This window comes from Typopeltis vanoorti, chromosome 21 (genome assembly GCF_054136105.1).
Source record: "Typopeltis vanoorti isolate ZY-2024b chromosome 21, IOZ_Tvanoo_1.0, whole genome shotgun sequence".
NCBI lineage: Eukaryota > Metazoa > Arthropoda > Arachnida > Uropygi > Thelyphonidae > Typopeltis > Typopeltis vanoorti.
In genome coordinates this window covers 72,011,231-72,034,750 of record NC_143569.1, presented here as the reverse complement: position 1 = coordinate 72,034,750, position 23,520 = coordinate 72,011,231, and the positions used below count along the sequence as shown (strand labels likewise).

General features: G+C 35.8%; 1 protein-coding gene across 1 annotated transcript in view; it reads left to right on the top strand.

Moving 5' to 3' along the window:
• The window catches only part of LOC150094964 (serine/threonine-protein kinase 26-like), a 330,587-nt gene that overhangs the window by 156,164 nt on the left and 150,903 nt on the right, over positions 1-23,520 (top strand). Inside the window, exons 3-4 of the mRNA XM_090411052.1 lie at positions 2,690-2,914; positions 17,589-17,754. Coding sequence (XP_090267178.1) covers positions 2,690-2,914; positions 17,589-17,754 — 391 coding nt within the window. The remainder of the gene's footprint in view (positions 1-2,689; positions 2,915-17,588; positions 17,755-23,520) is intronic.

The following is a 23,520-nucleotide window of genomic DNA, read 5'->3' as shown; positions in this document are numbered from 1 at the left end:
CATACCACTTCCACTAGACACGATGTACTCTGGCAAAAAATGACGATGTCATACATAGAAAACGACAGTTATATAAGAAAATTTAAAGAAGCTGCTAATATGCTGAAAAACCCAACCCAATGCAATAAAAATCAAGATTTAATTCTCCATCAAGTGTGGTCAGCTCTAATAAAAAAATCTACCTCAATCTGAGCTTGGACTGTATGAACAAGAACACGTGACATCGTCCAGTATTGTTCAACGCGAATAACGTTTTATATCTGCATTCTGTTATTTGAGTTTATGAATAGCCAGACAGTTATGATTTGTATTTATTAATTCTCTTGTTTAAACTTTAAGTTATACAATTTACTCCCTGAAGATGTAAATCCTGCGATTTACGAAACTTGTCGGGAACTATTATTTTAGTATTTTGTATAACAGAATAATAAAAAATGTGGTGTAATCACTGAAATATATCTTTTGAACCAATTAGCCACAGAAGTCTATGCCTGCAAATAACTAGCTTTCATCAAAATCAAAAATATATGTAGTTTCACTCCCATGATGATTTCACTTGAAATTACCCTTTCGTGTTTATTAGAATATGACTATCATGAGGTAAAGGCGGTATTATCTAGACCAGGGTTTCTCAAGCTTTTTTTACGACGGAACACCTTAGTTATTTTGTAATGTATTATTAATAATTAATTGGTAATTTAGCTGATTTTTTATTATTAATTAATAATTAATTAAACATCAATTAAACCATCATTAAATTAATTTGTGCTGATTTTCATTCATATATCCTATTCTGATCACCAAAAATTTATATTATAAGTACTTATAAGTGAATGCAGACTTTTTTTCCTGTGTGCTGGTAGTTTTCCCCTCCTTTTGTACATCCTGGAAATCTTTGTAGGCTTGAGGTGGATGACTCACTATCTGTTCCGTCACAAACACCTTCAATAAGAGATTTCTTAATACCAAAATTAAACAAAGTGCCTTGTCTCTTATTCATATTAGAATTGAAATCTATATTCATATTACTTTTAAAAAAATCACGGCACTCTGGTTTCAGAACCAGCACTTACACACTGCAATACGAACTTGCGAAGAAGTATTTAGTATTAATAGATTTGAGAACTGGATGCAGACTGCCTTAATCTTCAATTTCAGTGGAAAAATTTTCTTTATACTTCCTTGCTGATTGGTCACTGACATTTCCAAATGTTATTTCGTTCAGGTTTGAGAACACGCCGTCCGTTGTTGTAATTGGCTTGCAGGCAATTTTTATGATCGGTCATAAACGGAGGTATTCTCTTTCCCGATTGTTGAAAGATTTCGATGTGTGAAAATTAACGATAATTCATGAATATTTCCATTTTTAAAAATGTGCCACTTGGTCACTGACATTTACTACATGGATGTCATTTCCTTCAGTTTTGAGAACAGACTATATGCCACCCATTGTTATAATCTGCTTGCAGGCAATTTTTATGACTGGTCATAAACAGTGGTATCCCTTTCCCAAATGTTGAAAGGTTTCGATGTGTGAAAATTAGCGATACACAAGATGTTATTAGGCATTCTGGGTCTGAGCTTTTCGACATATTCACGAATATTATTTTCCTCAGAATATTTCCACTTTATAGTGGAAATATTCTGAGGAAAATAATATTCGTGAATAAATATTTTATAATATTTATTCATGAAAAATGCTAGAAATCTAAAATGACAAATTCCAGAACTTCTCGCATAACACTGGTGTTCCACAGAACACAGTTTGAGAAACCCTGCTCTAGACAGCTCTCAAAATTAAACTCTGCTAATAAAGTTAAAATAATTATTACTTCATTCTATTATCAAAGTGCATGTATATGTAGCCTGTGGAAATGATTTGCTTCCATAGCACTAGATTGCCAGAAGAAAGACTATTTTATAAGTTTGATTACAGTTGATGAATAAGAGGAACTTTTTCTAGTCCTTTTTTCTAAAACATTTTCCGAGTTAATCGATGTTTGGCACAGACAAGTAAGGTTTTCCCCATCCTGGAAATTTGAGTTTTTAACTCCATAACTGAAAATTGAATGCAGAATTTACACTCTTTCTGACAACAATATACATATAGTAGTTTAGGGTTAGAGACCTCGAGAATAGCAGCATTTGTCTTCTGTGCTTTCCTCCATATGTTTGTGAAAATTGTTGATAGCTGTCAGTGGAGATTGGCTGCCATCAGTCTTTAACTTTTTACTCTCCCTTTGGAGAGTAAAAAGTGTTAGTGGATTTTTTTTTAAAATATATATTAAAGCGTGATATAATTTTTTCTCATAGTGCACAATTAATTTTTTGAATACGTCCTACTGTAAACAGATGGATCAGATGTTGCTAGTCTATTGGAGTGACATTTATTAATAAATGTAGAAATAATGAACAAGATTCATGGACTGTTTATGATGAAATTACATTTTTTTAACCTAAAATTCATTGTCAAATGCTAAGAAGCAATTGCATTTGAACCATTAGGCAGTTGATCTAACTTGAAGTTGCACATACTTTTTCTGCTTTGCAGTGGAGGATAAATTACCTTCCAAATCCATCACGATAAAATTTGAGTTTAATGTAGGCAATAATACACCCCCCCACACACACATCCTATCTCTGTCATAGTGATATATTTATCAATGTCATTTCATTTCTTATGTTTCAGAAGGTGGATCCAGAATTAATTTTCACAAAGCAGGAAAGGATTGGCAAAGGCTCATTTGGAGAAGTGTTCAAAGGAATTGATAATAGGACTCAGCAAGTAGTAGCAATAAAAATAATAGATTTAGAGGAAGCAGAAGATGAAATTGAAGACATTCAACAAGAAATTATGGTGCTGTCGCAATGTGATAGTCCTTTTGTAACCAAATACTTTGGTTCCTACCTCAAGGTAATTTTCAAAAACTGATATTTAAAAAAACTCATCCTTCAGTTACATTTTTTTTTTTATTGGGCTAATCTATTAATTGTCTTGAAATTAACACATTACTTAATATGACATCCAGAAAATGCCAGATTATGATTTTTTTTTTTTTAAAAGATAGCTGTAACAAAGTATTTACAGTAGAGCTAAGCAATCAGAGGCCTCCTGAGTACCTATTTTTTTGGCCTTCATTTTACAATGAAGGCAAAAAATAAAGGTACGGAGAAGAATAAAATTCAACCTATACTAAGCATTTCTGGTGAATTTATCACAAACTTTCAGTTAAAGAGGGAACCAGTGACCCCCACTGAAAAGATACAATACAAAATATTGTATCTTTTCAGTGGGGGTCACCGGTTATGTTGTATTATATAACTAAACTATTTCACTTGTATTTCATTCTGAATCTCACAAATTCTTATCTTTGTATAAAACTAAGAGAACAAAGGGAAATTCAGAGTCAGCTGATTATGGTTGTGCTGTAACATGCAACTGCATGTGCAATAGGTTCACAACATAACACTATTAAGAACTTATGGGATGGGAAGGATTATATACAAATGGTCAATAAATTTACTGCTTCTCTCTATATCAAGATGAAAACTGCAAAATCTGCTTCAGATGTGAGATGTACTTCTCAGGATATATATATCAAGAGTTTATTAGGAAGTTTTATTTCATTACCACTTATTCAAAATCTGCTTGGCTACTGCACTGTATTCTCTAATACATCTTGCTGCTGTCATAATTACTGTTCAGCTAAAAAGCATTTCAGAACATCTGAATTTCTAATTTAATCAAATAATTTTTTTTTAATCTTAAGTTCCTGATAGAGTTATAGATTCAATCTAATACATGAACAGTTATACTAAAAAAAAAAAAAAAAACATTGTTGCAGCATCAGTTGCATTTGAATTTTCCCATCATTCTCCTAATTTTAAGCAGTAAAAGTTTTTCTACTTGGTTATACTATTATTATTATTTAGGTCTCCAAGGAGTCAAAAGATTCAACGCGAGAGGTCCTTCCTAGGAAACACAAATCTATCGACTCAATGTGGGAGGTCCCTCCCAGGAGACGCAAAGTCTATCATACCACTCCTTAAACTCATTAACCGTTCAGGCAATGTATTCCACTGTTCAACCACCCTCCATGCAAAGAAACCACTCCTTGCCCTCTTGCTTACAGGTTCCTTTCGTAACTTCCAGGGATGGCCCCTTGTCATCACTCCTTCCCGCTGTTCAACCAAGCAAAAGAACTCCCCAGTGTCAACCCTGTAACCACCTCTCAACAGTTTAAAAGTCTCAATCATATCACCTCTCCTTCTTCTATCCACCAAACTCTGCAGTCCACATTCCCTCAGCTGATCCTCATAACTAACATTGTCAAGTCCTGAAACCATCTTTGTTATCCGCCTCTGTTCCCTTTCCACAGTTATTTTATCCCCTTCAAATCCTGGGGACCAAATCTGAGAACAAATAGTCTAAGTCTGGTCTGATCAGGGTCTTATACAACAGAATGATAACTCTTTTATCTCTGCAGGTCAGCGTCCTTCTCATTATTGCAGCAATCCTTTGTGTTACCTTCACCACCTTTCCAATATGTCCCTTGAATTTCAGGTTTCTATCAATCATCAACCCCAGATCTCCTGTCTCCCCTACTTCCTCCAGTATATCTCCTCCAGTGGAGTATGCAGCTTCCCATGAATGTGTCCCAAACCTGAAGACCTTACATTTTGCTGCATTAAACTGAAACCCCCATTCATTTGCCGATCTGTCTAGCTTATTCAAATCCTCTTGCATGACTACCACATCTACACTATTACTAATAATGAAACTTCCCAGGTTCACATCATCCGCAAACAACTGCACATCCCCCCTGCAATCCACTGACAATGTCATTGATATAAAGGTTAAACAATATAGGTCCCAGTACTGAGCCCTGTGGGACCCCATTTGTAACCCTCTGCATCCTTGAAACTTCCCCACCATACACAACTCTCTGATACCTATCGGACAGCCAATCCTGAATCCAGTTGACCAACCTGACATTCAAACCCATCTGCTGCAACTTAAATATCAGCTTATCATGTGGCACCCAGTTATATGCCTTCGCTAACTCTAAGAAAATGGCAGTATATGCCTTTCCCTCATCTACTGCTCCTGTAACTTTATTATAAAAGGCTAGCATATTACTAAAACAAGAGCGTCCCCCTCACAAATCCATGTTGACTCTCACAGATAACATTACCCTCATATTCCCAATGTTGTATACGTTCCCTAATTAGTTTCTCCAAGAACTTAACAACTTACTGATGACACACAAACTGGCCTATAATTAGACACTTCCAGTCTGTTACCACCCTTATGCAACGGCACTATCTTACCTTCCTTCCATTCCCTGGGCACCTTTCCTGTAGCCAGACTTCATTGAAAAGCCAGGTCAAAGGAGCTGTCAGTTGCTTAGCACATTGTCTCAAAATTCGTGGTGAAATACCATCCATTCCCACAGCTTTACTGACATCCAGAGTACTCAGTATTTGGAACACGTTCTCCTCCTGCACCTCGAACCTGCCCTATCCCTCTAGTATTAAAATTTACTCCAGGATGAAATACACCAATAAAGTGTTCATTGAACAATTCCTCTATGTTTTCTGCATCAGTCACTCTATTCCTATTTTTATCCTACAATGTTATTCTTCCTACTGGCCACATACCTAAAAAAAAAAAATTCCCTAGGATTTTCTTTGGATCTTAGGGCCAGTCTCTTCTCATATTCCAGTTTCACCTTCCTTACCATACTAGTCACTCTCCTGGCCTGTGTCTTATATTCTTCATGTATCTGCTCTTTACCTATCTCTTTATATCTCTTCTATAGCCTCTTTTTCACATGCAGCTCCTGTTTAATATTGTTTGTCATCCACTTTACAGCAAATTGTGTCCTTTTCTTCACTTGTGGAATGCAGCTTACTATTGCTGCTAACAAATATTCCTTCACAATTTTCCAAGCACTAATGATATCCCAGCCTTCTGATTCCTCCCTCCATGAAACTTCCCCAAGTTGATGTCTAAGACTATATTCATCTTCCAAGTCAAAAACCACATAGTCACTCTCTCCAACTGGTGGGAGAGAGATGTCATCTCACTTATTATCGGCTCTTCTGATGCTATGAATAAATCCAAAACTCTTGAACCTCTTGTTCCCTCTATTACATGTTGCCTAAGATATTTGTCCCTCAAGAATTCTAGAAATTCCATTCCCTTATTGCTACATGCATCTTCCTCTCCCCAATTTATACTGCTGTAGTTAAAATCTCCCATAACAGTTATTCTTCTTGCACTTGCCAAGCTCAACTGTCTAAACACCCCACCCTCTGTGCTCCTTGGTTTGTAGCAACACCCCACTAAACATCCCGTCTTGCCTCTCTACCTCACACGATATGCTTTCAAAATCATTAGTGTCACTGCCTTCCAAAGCCTCCACTCTTAAGAGGACATAAATCATCACTTATCATAAGCAGTACTCCACCACCATGCTTTTTCTTTCTATCCTGCTGAAAAATGCTGTACCCTGCTACTTCTATTCCTGTTATTATATCTTCTTCTGTCAACCACATCTCAGTGATCCCAATAATCGTTGGCCAGGCTGATGCCAAGTGCCACCGATTACTCTCCTTTATTCTGGATACTCCTGGCATTAGTATAAAGCATAAAAATGCCATTGTTTCTATACCCAGCATTATCCCCTCTAGACTCCACTGGGCTCACCGCTACCTGATGTTGTCTCCCTTCTCCTAAGTACCCTTTCCCACAAGAGACCACCCCTGCTACCATCTATCTTGGGCATTCTAGTTTCCCTGCATTGACATACTGACTCGTTCAGAACAGCAATCTCTCCAGATGCCTATGTCCTTCCTCATTCAAATGCAAGCGGTCTCTTGCATACAATTCCTCTCTGTCCTCAAACACTGTCCAAGCATCCACATATTCCAATCCTCTCTTCTGACACATTCTGTCCAAGCATCCACATATTCCAATCCTCTCTTCTGACACATTCTAGCTATTATGTTATCCAGTATGATTCAATATGACTGCTCTTCTGCTCAGCTCGTCACAGTCAATCCTAGGCAACATGCACACTATCTTTCCTCTCTGCGTCTTCTTTCGTACTATCTCAAGCAAGAATCTCATATCTCTCGCTGCCCAATTTACATTACCTCTCAAGTCATTTGTTCCTACCATCAGAATCATCTCATCCACCGTTTCACTTCTCTTAATTGCCATAGCCACACTTTCTATTGTTCCTCCAGGCAAACACTCCTCACGCATCCTGTCTTGCACACCACGGATCATTGAGTCACCGTACATTACACCTCTTACTATTCCCTCTCTCCTACTGTTTCCATTCTCTTCTTGTCCATCATTCCCATACCTCTCTCATTCCCTCTCTTCCACTTATCCTGTTCTCTCCTCTTCTATCGTTCACATACCTCTCTCATTCCATCTCTTCTACTGTTCCCATTCTCTTCTATCATTCCCACACCCCTCTCTCTCTCTCTCTCTCTCTCTCTTATTCCCTGTCTTTTACTGTTTATACTCCTATTCTATCATACCCAAACCCCTCTCTCATTCCATCTCTCCTACTGCTTCTATACTCCTCTTCTATCATTCCCAAACCCCTCTCTCATTCCCTCTCTCCTACTGCTTCTATTCTCTCCTCTTCTATCATTCTCAAAGCTTTCTCTCACTCCTACTCTTATTCACCTTGCATATATTTCTTCCATTCTCCTAATCTCATCTTTCATACTTCTCATCTCGTTCACAAGATATTCCACCTCCTCTTTCAGCTCATCTATCCCTTTCTGCAAGTTAGTCACTCTTATTCACCATTCTTTTACCCAATCAAAACCATCTCCGTAAACTTCAGTCATTCAAGCCTTCTACACTCCCGACTCTTGTTTTCTCATTCATACTTCGCTCGTCATTCTCTTCTATCACACTACTCGTCTCCCGTTTGTCATTCTCTCCTATCACACTATTTGTCTCCCGACATTCATTTCCCTTCCCTGAAGCAACTAGGTCAGTTATCGATATATCCAATTCATTAATTTCATCCCACTGTCTGCAGTTTGCACATATATGCACTCCCCCCTTCTCTCCGGGTGAGAGAAGGGGGGGAGTGCCTATATCCAACTCCTGGGAAGGATACATGCCGCAATCATGCATACCACAAAGTTCTTTATTATATTACATATAATAGAGTTCTTAAATGGCGGAGGACTTGGTGACACGCCATTTATGATTGCAGTTGCGTCTGCCATCATTCCTTACTGCCAAGTACGTAACTACTAAACTAATCACCAAAAATTATATATGAACACCGTGTCACAGATATAGATGCGAGTTACTTTTGCTGTTATGTAGTACTTGCCTGCACTTGTCTTTGTATTAAGTTCCCAAGAAGATGACAACGTGACGTTGCCAAAATATCGGAAAGTATATATTAAAGTTTATTTAATTTATATTTCTAGTGTACGCTGTCAATTCCTTAATTATTAGTTATCATGTTTAACCAGCATATAAGCCTCTCTACAAGAATTATATAAACAATGACATATCCAACAAAAATATATTTTTATTTAATTCAGGTATTTCACGTAAGTTAAAAAAAACATAAACTATGAAACAAATACATTGTATAAAATTATAAAAAATTATAAATTATACGTAAACTTCATTGCATACGTAAATGTTTTAGGCAAAATAAAATAAAATGCATATTTTAATCGTCATCACTCCCTTCAAAACTAACATTTCGTAGATGTTCTTTACGAGTGGCCAGACATCGTCATCACTTGAAATCTCTTGGATATCACTTGTATAATTCTCATTGTATACTTAAGCTGATTTAGTTATCAAGAAGTCAGTAATAAGACCTTGCTTACCACTATGCTGCAATTTTTTATTATGTTCATAATACGGAGCTAAAAAAATATCCAATTGTCTCGTGAATATTCCGGAACGCTCCATTGAGAGATCATTATCCATAAAATAACTTTCTTGCCACGTTCAATCCTTCTGTTAATTTCTTTAAACTGAATTCTTGAACGAATTCATCGCAATCAGAATCTTCAGCAAAACTTTCCCTGCCATTTGGTTCGATGTCATCTATTAATTGTACCAATTCCTTCTCATTTAAATCTATTTCCCCATCGATTAATTCACTAATTTCATTTTCAACCTTCAACCATATCGAAAAAGCACTCTAAGTGGCTATTACTATAAAAATAATTTTTTTACATAAAAAAAAAAAAAAATTACATATTGTGTGTAACTCACCAAAAAATAAAGTGCTCAGCTTGAGATTAACACACGATTTTTAATGCACTTTCCTGGCAGAAAACGAAGACAATTTTCAACAATAAATATTTTATATGGTAAGCAATTGACATACATGCATGCCAAAGGGTATTTCCCCTAATATAAATTCGCTACTTATAACTACATGCGCAATACGGGCAGACGCAAATTTGACGAAGATAAAATTTGATTTTTAAGTCGTTCGGTGAAAAATATATGAAAAGATAAAGGTTACTACAGTTTGTAGACCATCTTATATGGAAACCGTGTTGTATAAGTACCACATTCAACAAGGATTACTACAATTTATAGACAGCGTTGTATAAGTACTGCATTATACGAGGGTTACCTGTACCTTAAATTTAAGCTTATATATTGGAGTTGTACATCTATCAGACATTTTGTATTTTATATAAACATTGATATTGTATATCTGCATAGTTTAACAAATTCCAGCGGCTCCTCTTTCACTTTTAACTTTTTCAAGGGATAATATGGAAAGAGAAATACATCAGTCACTGATAACCCAGTTTTTTTCCCTGAGAAGTATTTATAGTTAAAGAAAATAAGAAAGAAAGACTGTAAGAAATTTATTGTTATTATTATTATTATTATTATTATTACTATTACTGTCATTAAGAGAGACCTCAAAGGAGGCAGGGACTCATTGAGGGAGGCCACATATTATCAGCACCAGCTGTCATAACTGTTCCTGAACTCATTCACACTATTTGCACTCACTTCTAATGGCAGTCCATTCCAATTACACGCCACTCTATGAGAGAAAAATCAAGCTCTCATCCCCTTCTTCTCTGTTCAATCTCAGCTTCCAAGGATCCCCTTTTGTCCTCCCCCCCCCCACTCTCCATAAAATGAAAAATTCCATCAACTGAAATCCTGTATGACCCTTTCAGAAGTTTGTAAGTGTCAATCATATCACCCCCTCTTTCTCTTGTTTGCTAGTGCCTGCAGTCTACAAATTCTCAATCTGTCTTCATAATCTATATTCCACAATCCTGATATCATCTTTAATACTCTCCCTTGCACTTTCTCCACTTTATCAGAATAGCCACAGAAACCTGGAGACTGAACCTGTGCAAAATAACCTATGCCTGTTGTTATCAAGGCTTTTTAAAGAGGCAAAATAGCTTCCTTATATTTACATGTCAAGATTTGTTTCATTATTAAAATTATCCTGTATTTACACCTTTTGCAAATACAACTTTGTATCATCCTCATGCACCTGAGTTTCTTCATCCAGTGAAGAGGTTGCCATGAGCTCAGTATTGCATATACCAGGTTGATAAAAAGGCATTAGAGAAGAAAAAGAGGAGGATAAATACAAAGCAATAAACCTTCAACAGCTCAAAATGTCAAAGCATTTTTATTCATGGATTGTTTCCCACAAAATTCCTGTAGAATTCGTGTTATCATTATCACTTACATTTGACAGTATCTTGTAACAATAAAGGAAAGTCATTTTTGTTACAACTAGTTAGTGAAGAATAATATATGTACTAGCACATGACATAACATAAGCATCAGTTCATATTGCTGAGTGCAGATGGCATGCAAGTGACAGATGCTGTCATATGATAATGATAGCATGATTTTGAATTATATATGGTCAGTGATATAAAATAACTGTTTTTGCAGAACTTTTGTGCAAAACAATCCATGAAAAAGTGAGCTGTTGAAGGTGTATTGTTTTATATTTATTCCCCAAAAGGTAGTATGCAGAGTTTTTTTAGTCCTAACATTTGAAAATCACAAGGCAAACAGTCTCCACCATTAGCTATCTTTAATAATGGAGCATATCATTATTGATGATTTTAGAGGTAATGGGGGAGGTGGGGAGAGTATAGCAGCCAACTCTCATAATCCTAAATCTTAACCCTTCTATTGTTATCTGAAAATGTTTTGGGTCTATAGTCAGCCTTTCTGAGATGTAGTTCATCATCATCATCAAATTCCTGCCATGTACCCTCAAGGGGTGTACAGGATATGATAGTACTACATGAAAAAAATTACATCATTATTAATTTCCTATCTACAATTTTCCTCCAAATCAGTCTGTTACTTGTCAACACTCCAACATTATCAGATCTTATATTTCTATCGTCTAAGGCACTTTGTACCGTATCAATCCACCTATATCTTGGTCTTTCTCTGGGTCGTTTTGCTGCCAACCTGGCAGAGAACACTTGTTTTGCTAATTTTTCCTCACCCATTCTGTTTAAGTGACCATACCTCCTGAGATTAGCTCTGCTAACGCATTCCTGGATGCTGACAATGTCAAGTTCTTTCCTAATATCCTCGTTTTTAATATGATACTGCCATTGATGCCATCTGTTCATGCCTATCATCTTTCTCAGGACTCTCATATCTGTGGTCTCTAGTCTTTGGTCAAGTGTTTTACTTCTGACCCAGCTCTCAGATCCATAAGTTAAAACTGGTTTGAACACTGTCTTGTATACAGCTAATTTAGTGTTCCGACTAATTTCTTTCTTATTCCATATGAATTTATTCAGTTGACTTCCCACCATACCAGCTTTGCTGATTCTGTTGTCTATTTCTATATTTAATTTACCATCTTCAGTAAAAATTGTTCCTAAATAGCTGAAATGTTTTACTTGTTCCACAGGTTCTCCATTCACAAGACAGTTGACATTTTCAATGATTCTGCCTATTTTCATTGTCTTTGTCTTTTTATTGCTGACCTTCATACCATATCTATTACAACAGCTATTCAATTTAGTCAGAGAATCTTGCAGACTTGTAGCAGATTTATTTAGAAGTATAACATCATCCGCATAAAGCAAAGAGCTGACATTAACATCTCCAATTTTGATATCATGTTTAATACCACTTTCCTTCATAATGTGATCCATATAGATAATGAATAACAGAGGGGATAATGTACATCCTTGTCTCACACCAGATTTAACATTAAACCATCTTCCTGTACTTCCTTCAATTCTAACTGCTGACTTACAACTCAAATAAAGACTAAGTATTGCTTGATATAATGCCCCATTGACACCATATAACTGCAGCGTATTGATTAGCTTCTCTCTTGGCACCTTGTCATATGCCTTTTCCAAATCGACAAAACTTAAATACAGATCTTTGTTTTATTCCCATGCTTTCTCGACTATTTGTCGTAAAGTGAAGATCTGATCCTGACAGCCTCTATTTGGCCTGAATCCAGCTTGTTCTTCACCAAGCTTTTCTTCCACAATTCTTCTCAACCGTTTCTCAAGTATACTTGCATAGATCTTGCCAGGAACACTCAGTAGGGAAATACCTCTGTAATTCTCACATTCAGTTTTATTTCCCTTTTTTATATATGGGTACTATGAGAGCTCTACTCCAATCAACCGGAATTCGTCCCTCTGTCCAGGCTTTCTGAACTATGCAGTGCAGCCACTGTAAGACTCTTATACCACCATACTTCAGCATTTCTGGTCGAATATCATCTACTCCTGCTGCCTTTCCACATTTCAAGCCTTCGATGGCTTTTTCCACTTCAAGTATGGATATGTATTCCTGACTGCATGCCTGGTCAGTGTTTTTTACCACTGTGCTGTCATCACTGCTTGTTTCATTTAGCAGTTTTTCAAAGTAATTACTCCATACTTCAAGGATATCTTTTTCTCCCATTTTCATGTCACCTTTATCATCTCTAATTCCTTTTATAGCACTCTTTCCTCAATTCTTAAGCTTCTACAACAACCTCCAGAATATTTTGCCACCTTCTTGATATTTATTTTCTATATTCTTGCCAAAGTCCTCCCATGACTTTTGTTTAGCTAGTTTTACACAGTGCTTAGCATTCTTGCATTTGTCTCTATATTCTCTAAGAGCACAAGCTGACTTATTTGACAGGAACTTTTGGTATGCTTTCTTCTTTTCCTTCACTGCCTCTTTAACTTCCTTAGTTTCCAGGAGGAATAACCTAACTGACCTGTGTTAAAAATCAACTAACTTGAGAACCAGTTGGGATGGGGGAAAGGCTTTGAAAAAGTTCCTTTACTCACTGACTAAAATTGAATGCTATATACATAATGCTAGACTGTCAGAAGAAAGTCACTGATGTTCTGACAGTCTAACATCATGTACCAGAAACATGCCATATAACATTACACAGGAATTATTATTATTATTATGTGACATCTCGAGGGAGAGTGTGCCAACAGCATCAAATGATTAAACCCCTTCCAACCACTAGCTGCACTCAAACTTGCTGAACTTTTTGCGTGAGCCATTAGTAGCAGAGGCTCTACCAATTGACCAACCTTAGCTGGCTTGTATTGGAATGTTTGTATTTATTGACCAAATTTTTTAAATTTACTTTTATTTTTTGTACACTACTTGATAATGATCTTGGAACTGCTATTTACTTTTGACACAACAGGCTATCAGATATCTGTTGACGTTTGTCATCCTACTGGTAAGAGCCTTCATATAGTTGACTCTTGTTATAACAGAGACATGGGTACCACAAGAATAGTATGTTATAGTGAATAATGAGTTTAATTTAATATAGCATTATGCTAAGAGGATAGTGGTTGGGACTTTATTTAGTAATTTGTCATTATGATGTTGTTTGCTCTAGAGGCAAACACTATTACTCTAACCCTAACATACTATAATGATATAATCATGTAGGAGAGGCATTCTGAAAGTAATGCCTACATTGCTATATGTCCACACTCAAAAGGGATGTATTAGTGAAATAAAAAGCAAAACAGTGCATAGTCTTTAATTCCTTAACATAATCTCCCTACCTTTCAATGCATTTTCTCCACTGTGTAACAAATTTCTTGAAGCTGTAAACCTCTTCATCTTGTTTACTAGAATCATTATCTTTTGCTTTGACTTGTTTGTCATTTTCAAAATGAATGCCTTTTAGAAGTACCTTCAGTGTAGGAAATAACCAGTGGTATGATGGAGTTAAGTCTGGGATGTAAGGATTTTCTGTTATGAAGTAACAGAAAATCCCAAACTTTTGGGAGATTCTCATTTTATGTAAACATCAAAAATAGTTTCAGTATTATTTATTAATATATTAATTTATAGCACATAGCAACTGTTTTTAATTGATAAACCAATTGTTGTATGTACCTTGTATTCCCATTTCTTTAATTTGCTTGTTTCTACCCACTGATGATGGTGATGTACTGTTATTTTCAGTATGCAATATCTGTATTTTCATTTCATTAAAGTTAATTACTATGGTTATCATGTAATTTGTTGTTTTATAGTTATGCAACAGATACCTTTAAAGATTGATCTTTATTGTAGCCTATTTCGGTAATGATTTGGTTGATTTATGCTGATCCAATTTTCTCTGATTAATTGTTTAGCTTTCTGCATATAGAAATGACTAGTTGTGGTTTTGGCTGCTCGTTTCATGATTAGTCATTAATGTTAAGTCTGCCATTGCTTTTTATGCCTGGCAACGTTCATTACTCACATTTCAGTGCTTTATCACAAAAACATGTGATTAGTACTGAATTTCACTTGCTTGTACATTTTCTTGTGTTGAAAATTCGATTACTGTATGCTGGCTTACACACCTCAACAAACTTGTGAAAAGCTTGTTTATTGTGTATGCAATAACACAAGAAAGGCAACCATGATTGTACTCTACTTGTATATATATATTAAACTGTAGGGAGAAATGAAGAAACAAAAAAGACTGGGCAGACATGTTTGAAGGTCATACATACTCCAAATGCTGTGTATGTGTTTTCACAGGTGAATTACCTTCAGAATATCTCTCATATTAATACATATGAAGTTGGCTTGTACAGAAGGTAACAAGCTTTTAAAATCTCAAAAATGGTTAAGGCTGCTTTAGCTAACTGCATTTCTAGCCTATTTCATAGCATGAATGCTCTCTAAAAGAAATTTACTAGAGCAAACCTTTAACTATAACAAACTATTCCTTTGATCCTTAGAAGTAGGTTATAGTGAAAGTTGATTATATAAAGTGCTTTTTTTTTTAAATTTTTAAATTTAATTCTAGTATTTCATAATGCATTTACTGCACAATGGACTTCCAGGGGACTGCTGTTGAACATGTAGTGTACACTAAATACAACTGTCAACTAAACACTACTTTGACTTTATGAACAAATATATTTGTTAATCCATTGCCTATTAGTCTTTTTAAAGTAGACTGTTGTTGAGATACTTGTTTTTTATAAGGTTGTGAATAGCCTTCATAAATCTCAGAGAAGTTGAGATATAAAGCATACTTTTACATTGCATATTTTAAAGATGTTAACAGTGTTTATTTTAGACCTGAAGTGGCTATCACCATTTAATTCTCAGGGCAAGGGTACCGGTTTGAGTTATACCCTTTGAGGACATGCCGAGGTTGGCTGCCAGTTAGTTTACAGTACCGAACCAGATGGTAATGCATTTTAGGAGGCTTCCTGATAAATTAGCAAGTAATCTCACTGCCAGATCGTGCCTGGACGAAAGCTGTGTAATGGGCGTGGGGGGGGGAATCACTGTCAAGTCCACATTCAAGTCTATTTTCTCCCACTGCACATTCTCCTCTTTTTCTCTTCGTCTTTTGAAGCATTAAATATAAAATTAAGCCTAAATAAGTATATTGCCTCTTCGATTAAACTTAAAAATTAGTATATTACCTCTTCTATTAAACCCTCTCTTCTATTCTAAATAAGTATATTGCCTCTTCGATTAAACTTAAAAATGAACCTCCCTCCAAAATTCATCCCCAAAAACCTTAAACTCAAGAACCTCACAAAAAAAAAAGAAAAAAAAAAACCCTTTCATATCCACTTTACTGGCATTTGTGGTATCAACAATAACTTAAATGATGTTCATCATGACCTTCACACATCCAAATCTGATTGAATCCCAAATTTCTGCTGTGTCAGGCAGTCCATCTTAATTGTCCAAATTACACCCTCTATGATTCCTTCCGTCATATGGTTTCTATCATTTCACCCACTGTCTTCCTGATTTAATAAAAAAACTGCTCTTGTTGACAGCAAATCGTATTCATAGTTTTGCTAATGATAGCACTTTCCACTCATCCTATTCATATGGCAAGCCTTGCAGTGCACAAACCATTATTGTTTAGATTAGAATGGTTGATCAAAATTTCATAGACCTCCTTAAATATGCATTCGTACCAAGTTTTGATGCAATGTAAGGAACAAGTTGCTTTCCAATCAGTTTGGTGTATTGTGTTAAGAGCCTGATCAGAGATGTCACTTTACCAGAATTTTTAAATTTAATGCGTCATTTGTGTTCTTTCTCCAGATTGAATCTTTCATCCTGTTTCACCATTATAAAGTAAGTTACAGGTGTACTGGATTTGATAAACCCCATAATGGATTGGGGTGGAAGATCTCTGTAGGTGTTGAATCTGTTTTTCAGTTTTCTAGGGAATTTAAAGGTAGCATTCAGGCTGTAATTATGTAGCATTCTATTTATTTTATCTGATTTCCCTTTAATGTATGGAATGGCTACAATACTACAGTTTTGTTGTAATCTATTTTATTTTTAGGTGTAATTTTATAAAGAATTTTATTGATGGTAAAAATCCAAAGAATATGGATGTTACACATTCAGTTCACACAACTTTTTCTTCAAGTTCTCCAGCAAGTCCTCATTCCAGGACTCGAAGCAATAATTTTATAAGAAAGAAGACTGCCTTATTTCTTATATTGGCCACCACTGTCAGTACTGTTGGTTTCCAGTACCTTTATTTCAAATATTGTGCTAACAAAGTATTCGAAACAAAACTACTCTGACTAAAGAGAATTAAATAAATTTAGTTTAGTATTCTCTCTCTCTCTCTCTCTCTCTCTCTCACACACACACATTCTCTCTCTCTCCTAAAATATTTTTCTACATTTCCATTATGGGTTGTCACAACATCGGACCATTTCAGGGGGACAAAGCATTTCTAACACAAAATAACTTCTTTCTGAATTGAATGAAATATATTGAAATTTTTTATTTTGGATCTCAAGTAAAATTTGTTTAGTCATCTTAATTTTAGTTTAAACAGACTGCTAGGCAGAATGATATAAAATTATGTTATTTATGATGATAAAAGAATAAACTACAGAATTCATAATCCACTGCTGCAGCAGCAGTGTGTGTTACGTTGCTGCTGCAATGTAATAGCAAAATGCATCCTTTTTTTTATATTGTTTTGGATTATTTTTTTTTATGTAATATGGTCTATAATTAGGATTTCTCAATGTTTTTTATTTTTTTACTTTTCTTTTAGGGTACAAAATTATGGATAATCATGGAATATTTAGGTGGTGGTTCAGCTCTCGATTTAATGAAAGCCGGCCAATTTGAGGAAATGCATATAGCAATCATTTTAAGAGAAGTATTAAAAGGCTTAGACTACCTCCATTCTGAGCGAAAGTTGCATCGCGACATTAAAGGTAAAATCAAAACCACATGTAACTTTAAGAACATGTTTAGTTTTAAAGTAATATGTGTAGTAGACATACTCTATTTTTAATAATGTCTGACACATGATACAGAAAAGCAGATTTTAACTCCAACATATTCATACTTTTACAAGGACATTATCAGGGAGAGAATAGAAGATCAGTTGACAACATTCAAAACATCAATCAAAAGGGTTTTTTCTACATAAGTGGTTCGGTTTTTAAACCGAACCACTTATGTAGAAAAATCGGATCTACTAGTCTTGGACAATAACACATACCAACTTGTTAACTACAACCCAACCAATAGAATAAAAAAGAAAACAGAGACACTACTTATGTCAATTACCACATGGTCCAAAGATACGGTCAAAAAACTTTTTCTGAATTACGCTCGTTCCCCAAGAATTTACGGGCTACCAAAAATACACAAAGAAAACACGTCACTCCAGCCTATAGTCGAAGGGATCGATAGCCCGAATTATCACTTAGCCAAGAAATTAGTGGCAACACTCGAGGAGTTGGTAGGTCATTCCCCCTCCTATATCAAAAACACACAACACTTCATAAACATCATCAAAGACATTACATTAGATAAAGATGATTTATTAGTCAGTTTTGACATCTCTGCCCTCTTTACGAATGTCCCAATCAATGACACAATCCTTCTTTTAACAGAACAAATTCGCTCCAGATATCACGGCGCTCTTTGCACGTGTATTGCGTTCTGGTTATTTTGTATGGCAAAACGCTTTCTACCTACAAAAAGAAGGCACAGCCATGGGCTCGCCATTATCCCCCCCCATTGCTAACTTTTTTATGGAACATTTTGAGGAACTTGCTTTAGATTCCTCTCCTTTAAAACCCAAAGTCTGGCTTGGATACGTTGACGATGTTTTCGCGATCTGGTCCCATGGCTGCCAGACAGTAGACACATTCCTTAGCCACCTAAACAAAACAACACAAACACATACAGTTCACAATTGAGATTGAAAAACAAAACATACTTCTGTTTCTAGATACACTAGTCACATGTCTTCCTTCTGGCAATCTTTCCTTCACTGTTTACCAGAAACTGATACATACTGGCCAATATATACACATAAACTCCTACCACCACCCAACACTAAAACTAGGTGTCATTAATACTCTAAATAACAGGGCTCTGAAGATCTGCTCCAGTGAACAGGCACTGAAAGACGAATTTAAAGTTATCAGCAATACTTTTCAAAAAAAATGGGTACAGTCAAAACACTGTTAACAAAATTCTCTTCAAGACCTCAATAAAAAACAAAGACAAACTAGACTACAATAAAACTATAACCATTCCTTACATCAAAGGGACATCAGATAAAATAAACAGAATACTACAAAAATACAACCTCAAAGCCACCTTTAAACCTCCTGCAAAATTAAAAAGCTTACTCAACTCCAAAGACCCACTCCCTCCGCTGACCCACCCTGGAGTGTACTGTATTTATTGCACCTGTAACATACCATATATAGGAGAAACAGGACGCACAATTCCTATCAGACAAAAACAACATAAACGACATATTAAATATAATAATTATGGTGAAGCTGGCCATTCTGATCATGCCCTTGAACACCTTGTATAGAATTGACTGGAAAAGCACTAGTTGTCTACATCACACCAAAACATGGTATGAACACTAAGTTAAGAAGCCTGTGAGATTATTATCAACCACCCCCAATCTGAACAATAATGATGGTCTAAAAATCCCAAACATATGGAAGGCATTAATTCAATTCACGGAACCTTCCTCTCTAAGAACAACTATGAACAGGACTGTAGAAAATCCACGATTCTAAATCAAAAATAACAATTGTATTGCTAAAAATAGGACATCATGTTACTGAAAGAAAACTATCTGTAAGAAAGAATGTTTATTCATGTTATCATAAATAGAATTTAGCTTGATGTAGTTTATAAAAAACTTTTTTTCCACTAGAGGTCATGCCAGTAGAATAACTTGTGATCAATTCATTGTTTCTCTAGTTTACTGTAAGTAATGTAATTAGCTTGTCCTGTATATTTATATATGCTCCAGATGATGATCTTGATATGAAGATCGAAACGTCGGGATATTAAAAGTTATAACACGGTTGTAAAGTCCATAATTTCTAAAATGAATACCTTAAAGATCAGAACAAATAGCATTTGTTCTTTGCAAGTATAATCTACACACTTCCTTCAATCCAGTTGGAAACTATTTTCTTTTCTGTTGTCCAAGATAATTTAACACCTCTTTCCTTACCTGGAAAGAGGTGTTAAAGTATACTGTTTATGTGCCAAGTATACTGTTTATGTCGACTTTTGCTATTTTGGACAGGCAGGTCATTCTGTTTCAATTCATCAGGATTGCTTCAAATTCTTGGAAACCGATAAGTCTGACCTTGCTTAACATGCCTTTGAAACCAGACATACAGTTCTTTGAAATCATTCCAAGATGCTTCGTTCCAGTCCATTTAAATTTGATTGTGTGTTTCTTGAACCTTGTGAAACTTTATCACAAGACATTATCAAAATCTGAACCACTCTGATTGCATGCCTATCTCAAAGTTTTGGGATGTAATTGCTATTAGTTGTTTATAATTTTTGTAGTAAGGAATAAGTTATATCCTTACATTTGAATTAAAGAATTAACTATTGTTGCTCTCGAACTCTAATAATGTATATTCTCCTATATTCAACTGTAGAGCCTCTGTAATGACTCTACTTGAGCAGGAGACACTTAATTGATATCAATTAAGTATCTCCTGTATATAAGTATCAATTAAGTATATAAACCAGCTATTGGCTCCCACTGACGAGACCTCAATAAAGATCGAAATCGGTCTGGGTAGTTGCCCTTCCCTTAATGCATAGCATTATACATGTCTGCAAGGAGATGTGCTTTGCATTATGGGAGATACTAAGACAAGTGATGAGAGCTTAGTCCACCTTTACCACGAGTTGCCTCAGTCCTGAAGATATTTCAGGCGCAAACTTTGTTTGCTTATAGTTGGATAAAGGATTAAACTAAATTTATTATAGTCTAACTCAGTGGCGTATTTAGGTATTTGCCTCCCCTAGGCCTGCAGAAAGTGCCACCCCTCATGACCTGCCTATGGGCAGGTTACTTTAAGAAGAAAGTAACATCACGTTACTTTCTTCTGGTTGGTGTCATTTTCAATTTCAGACAAAGTGGAAATTATTTCCGTCCATCCCTCACGAAGACTCCAACAGGTATCGTCACAAGCTGACCAACGAGTAGGCGAAGGACGTTTGATTACTTTTGCAAACGTTTTCAAGTGCTTCCTTAGAACACTCCACCAATGTGTTGAAGATGTGAAAAATACGTATAGTTTCTGAAGGACATCAAAAATGCAGAAGAGTATGGACAGGATTCTTTATCTTTTCATAATCTTTTTTCATTTATCTTTTCATAGTGCGTAACTATACATTTTGCAACAGTAACAACAACCATTATCTTCCACCCAAAATGCCAATTTATTTTATTATTATTGCATAGGCTCCTCCATGGAGTCCTAAGACTCATCATGGGAGACACAAACTATCAACATAATTATCTCTCATCTGTCTATCGAGATCTATCATATCTCTCATTGAAACCATTAACAAAGCACTTACAACTGACTCAGACAAATGCATTCCATTCATTTACTATCACTTTCCGAGCAAAAAATCTAGTTCTCGCACCCTTGCTAACCACACTCTCACTCAACTTCCTGTTCTTCTCTATCTAGCCAAATGATGAAACATTTCCCCTACATCAATCCTATAAAATCCTTTAAGTAACTTAAATGTTTCTATTATATCCCCTCCTTTTTTCCCTATCAACCAACTTTTGCAATCCATAAACCCTCAATCTGTCCTCATAGGGAGCATTGCACAGGCCACTGACCATCTTGGTCACTCACTTCTGGATCCTCTCCACTACTTCCTCTTTCCCGAGAAATCCAGGTGACCAGACCTGAGTACAGTAATCCAGATGGTCATATAAAGAGGAATGATAACTCCCTTATCTCTGCTTGTTGGAAGTTTTTCCCACTTGGTTAGACTATAATAAATTTAGTTATCTCCCATAATGCAAATTATGGGAGATACTAAGACAAGGAGTGATGAGAGCTTGGTCCACCTTTACCACGAGTTGCCTCAGTCCTGAAGATACTTCAGGTGCAAACTTTGTTTGCTTACACTTGGATGAAGGATTAAACTAAATTTATTACTTATCTCTGCTTGTTAGTCCTCATTAGTGTGTTCTTCAATAACCAAGTAATCCTGTGAGCTGCTCTGGCTACGTTAGCAATTATGCCCTCTAAACTTCAACTCTCTTGTCTACTACTATCCACCACCACCACATCCCTGGCTTCATCATTTTTGTGGAGTTCCTTCAATGTGGTACATACCTTGTACCTTTATATCCCAAAATGCATAACTTGAATTTTTCTGCATAAAATTGACATCTATTATGTTTTACCCATACTATCAGCATATTCAAATTATCCTGCAAACTTTTTACATCACCTTGATTAACTATTCTCTACCCAACTTTGCATCATCAGCAAACAACTGAATATTTCCCTTCAAATTATTTCCTGTATCATTGATGTACAAATTAAACAGTAGTGGTCCAAGCACAGAGCCCTTGTGGCACATCACTAGTCGCCTGGATTCTGCTCCTCCATAAACTACTTTTTGGTATCTGCCCATCTACCCTTTTATCCATATCACCAATTTCATATCCATCCTTATTCTTCATGATATCTACATCAACCTTTATCAACAATTGCCTAGTTTTGCATTATCAGCAAACAACTGAATACTCCTATCCCTCTTAAATCATTTCCTATATCATTAATATAGAGATTAAGGAGTAGTGATCCTATTACAGAGCCTTAAGGCACTCCACTGTTCACCTCATTCTCTTGGATTCCATCCCACCATATACTGCTCTCTGGTATCTGTCTGTCAGCCACCCTCCACCCTTGCCCCTAGTTTCTTATCCATTCCCATTTGCTCCAAATTTTGTAATAATTTTCCATGTCGTATCCTGTCAGATGCCTTTGCAAAGTCCAGTAGTATCATGGTGTAGCCATTTCCTTTATCTAATTCTGCTGCTACTCTGTTATAAAATTTGAATAAATTATTAAAGCAGGATGTACCTTTTAGAAAACTGTGTTGTCCACTATAGATTATCATTTTCCTATCTACCAATTTCTGGATTGTACCTTTGACTAACTTTATATAATAATCACCTTTATGTAATGGAACTATCTTACCCTCTTTCCATCCTCTTGGAACTTAAGTCCCAGAACCTGAGACTTGAACAATTTCATCAGACACATTGCCAATCTCTCACACATTCATATAGCACATGGGCCAACATGTTATCCATTCCACTTCTGTATTCACACTGATATTTTCAATATGCTGAGTACTTCTTGTTTATCTACCTCAATTTTCACATCAGTCTCTGTCACATCAACAAACGTAAGGTCTCTATTTGAGTGATACACCCTTGTTAAAAGTTTCTTCACTCAGTTATAAATTATATTAAAGATGCAAAAATTATATTCTTGGTTTATCCTTATCCAGTTGTAAGCAAACAAAGTTTGTGCATGTACTATTTTCATGACTAAGTTACTTGTGTATAGAAGCTAATGACTTCATGTTAATTGCCTTAGTATCCCATAATGCAAAGCTCACACCCAAGAGAAGAAGCAAGTTCA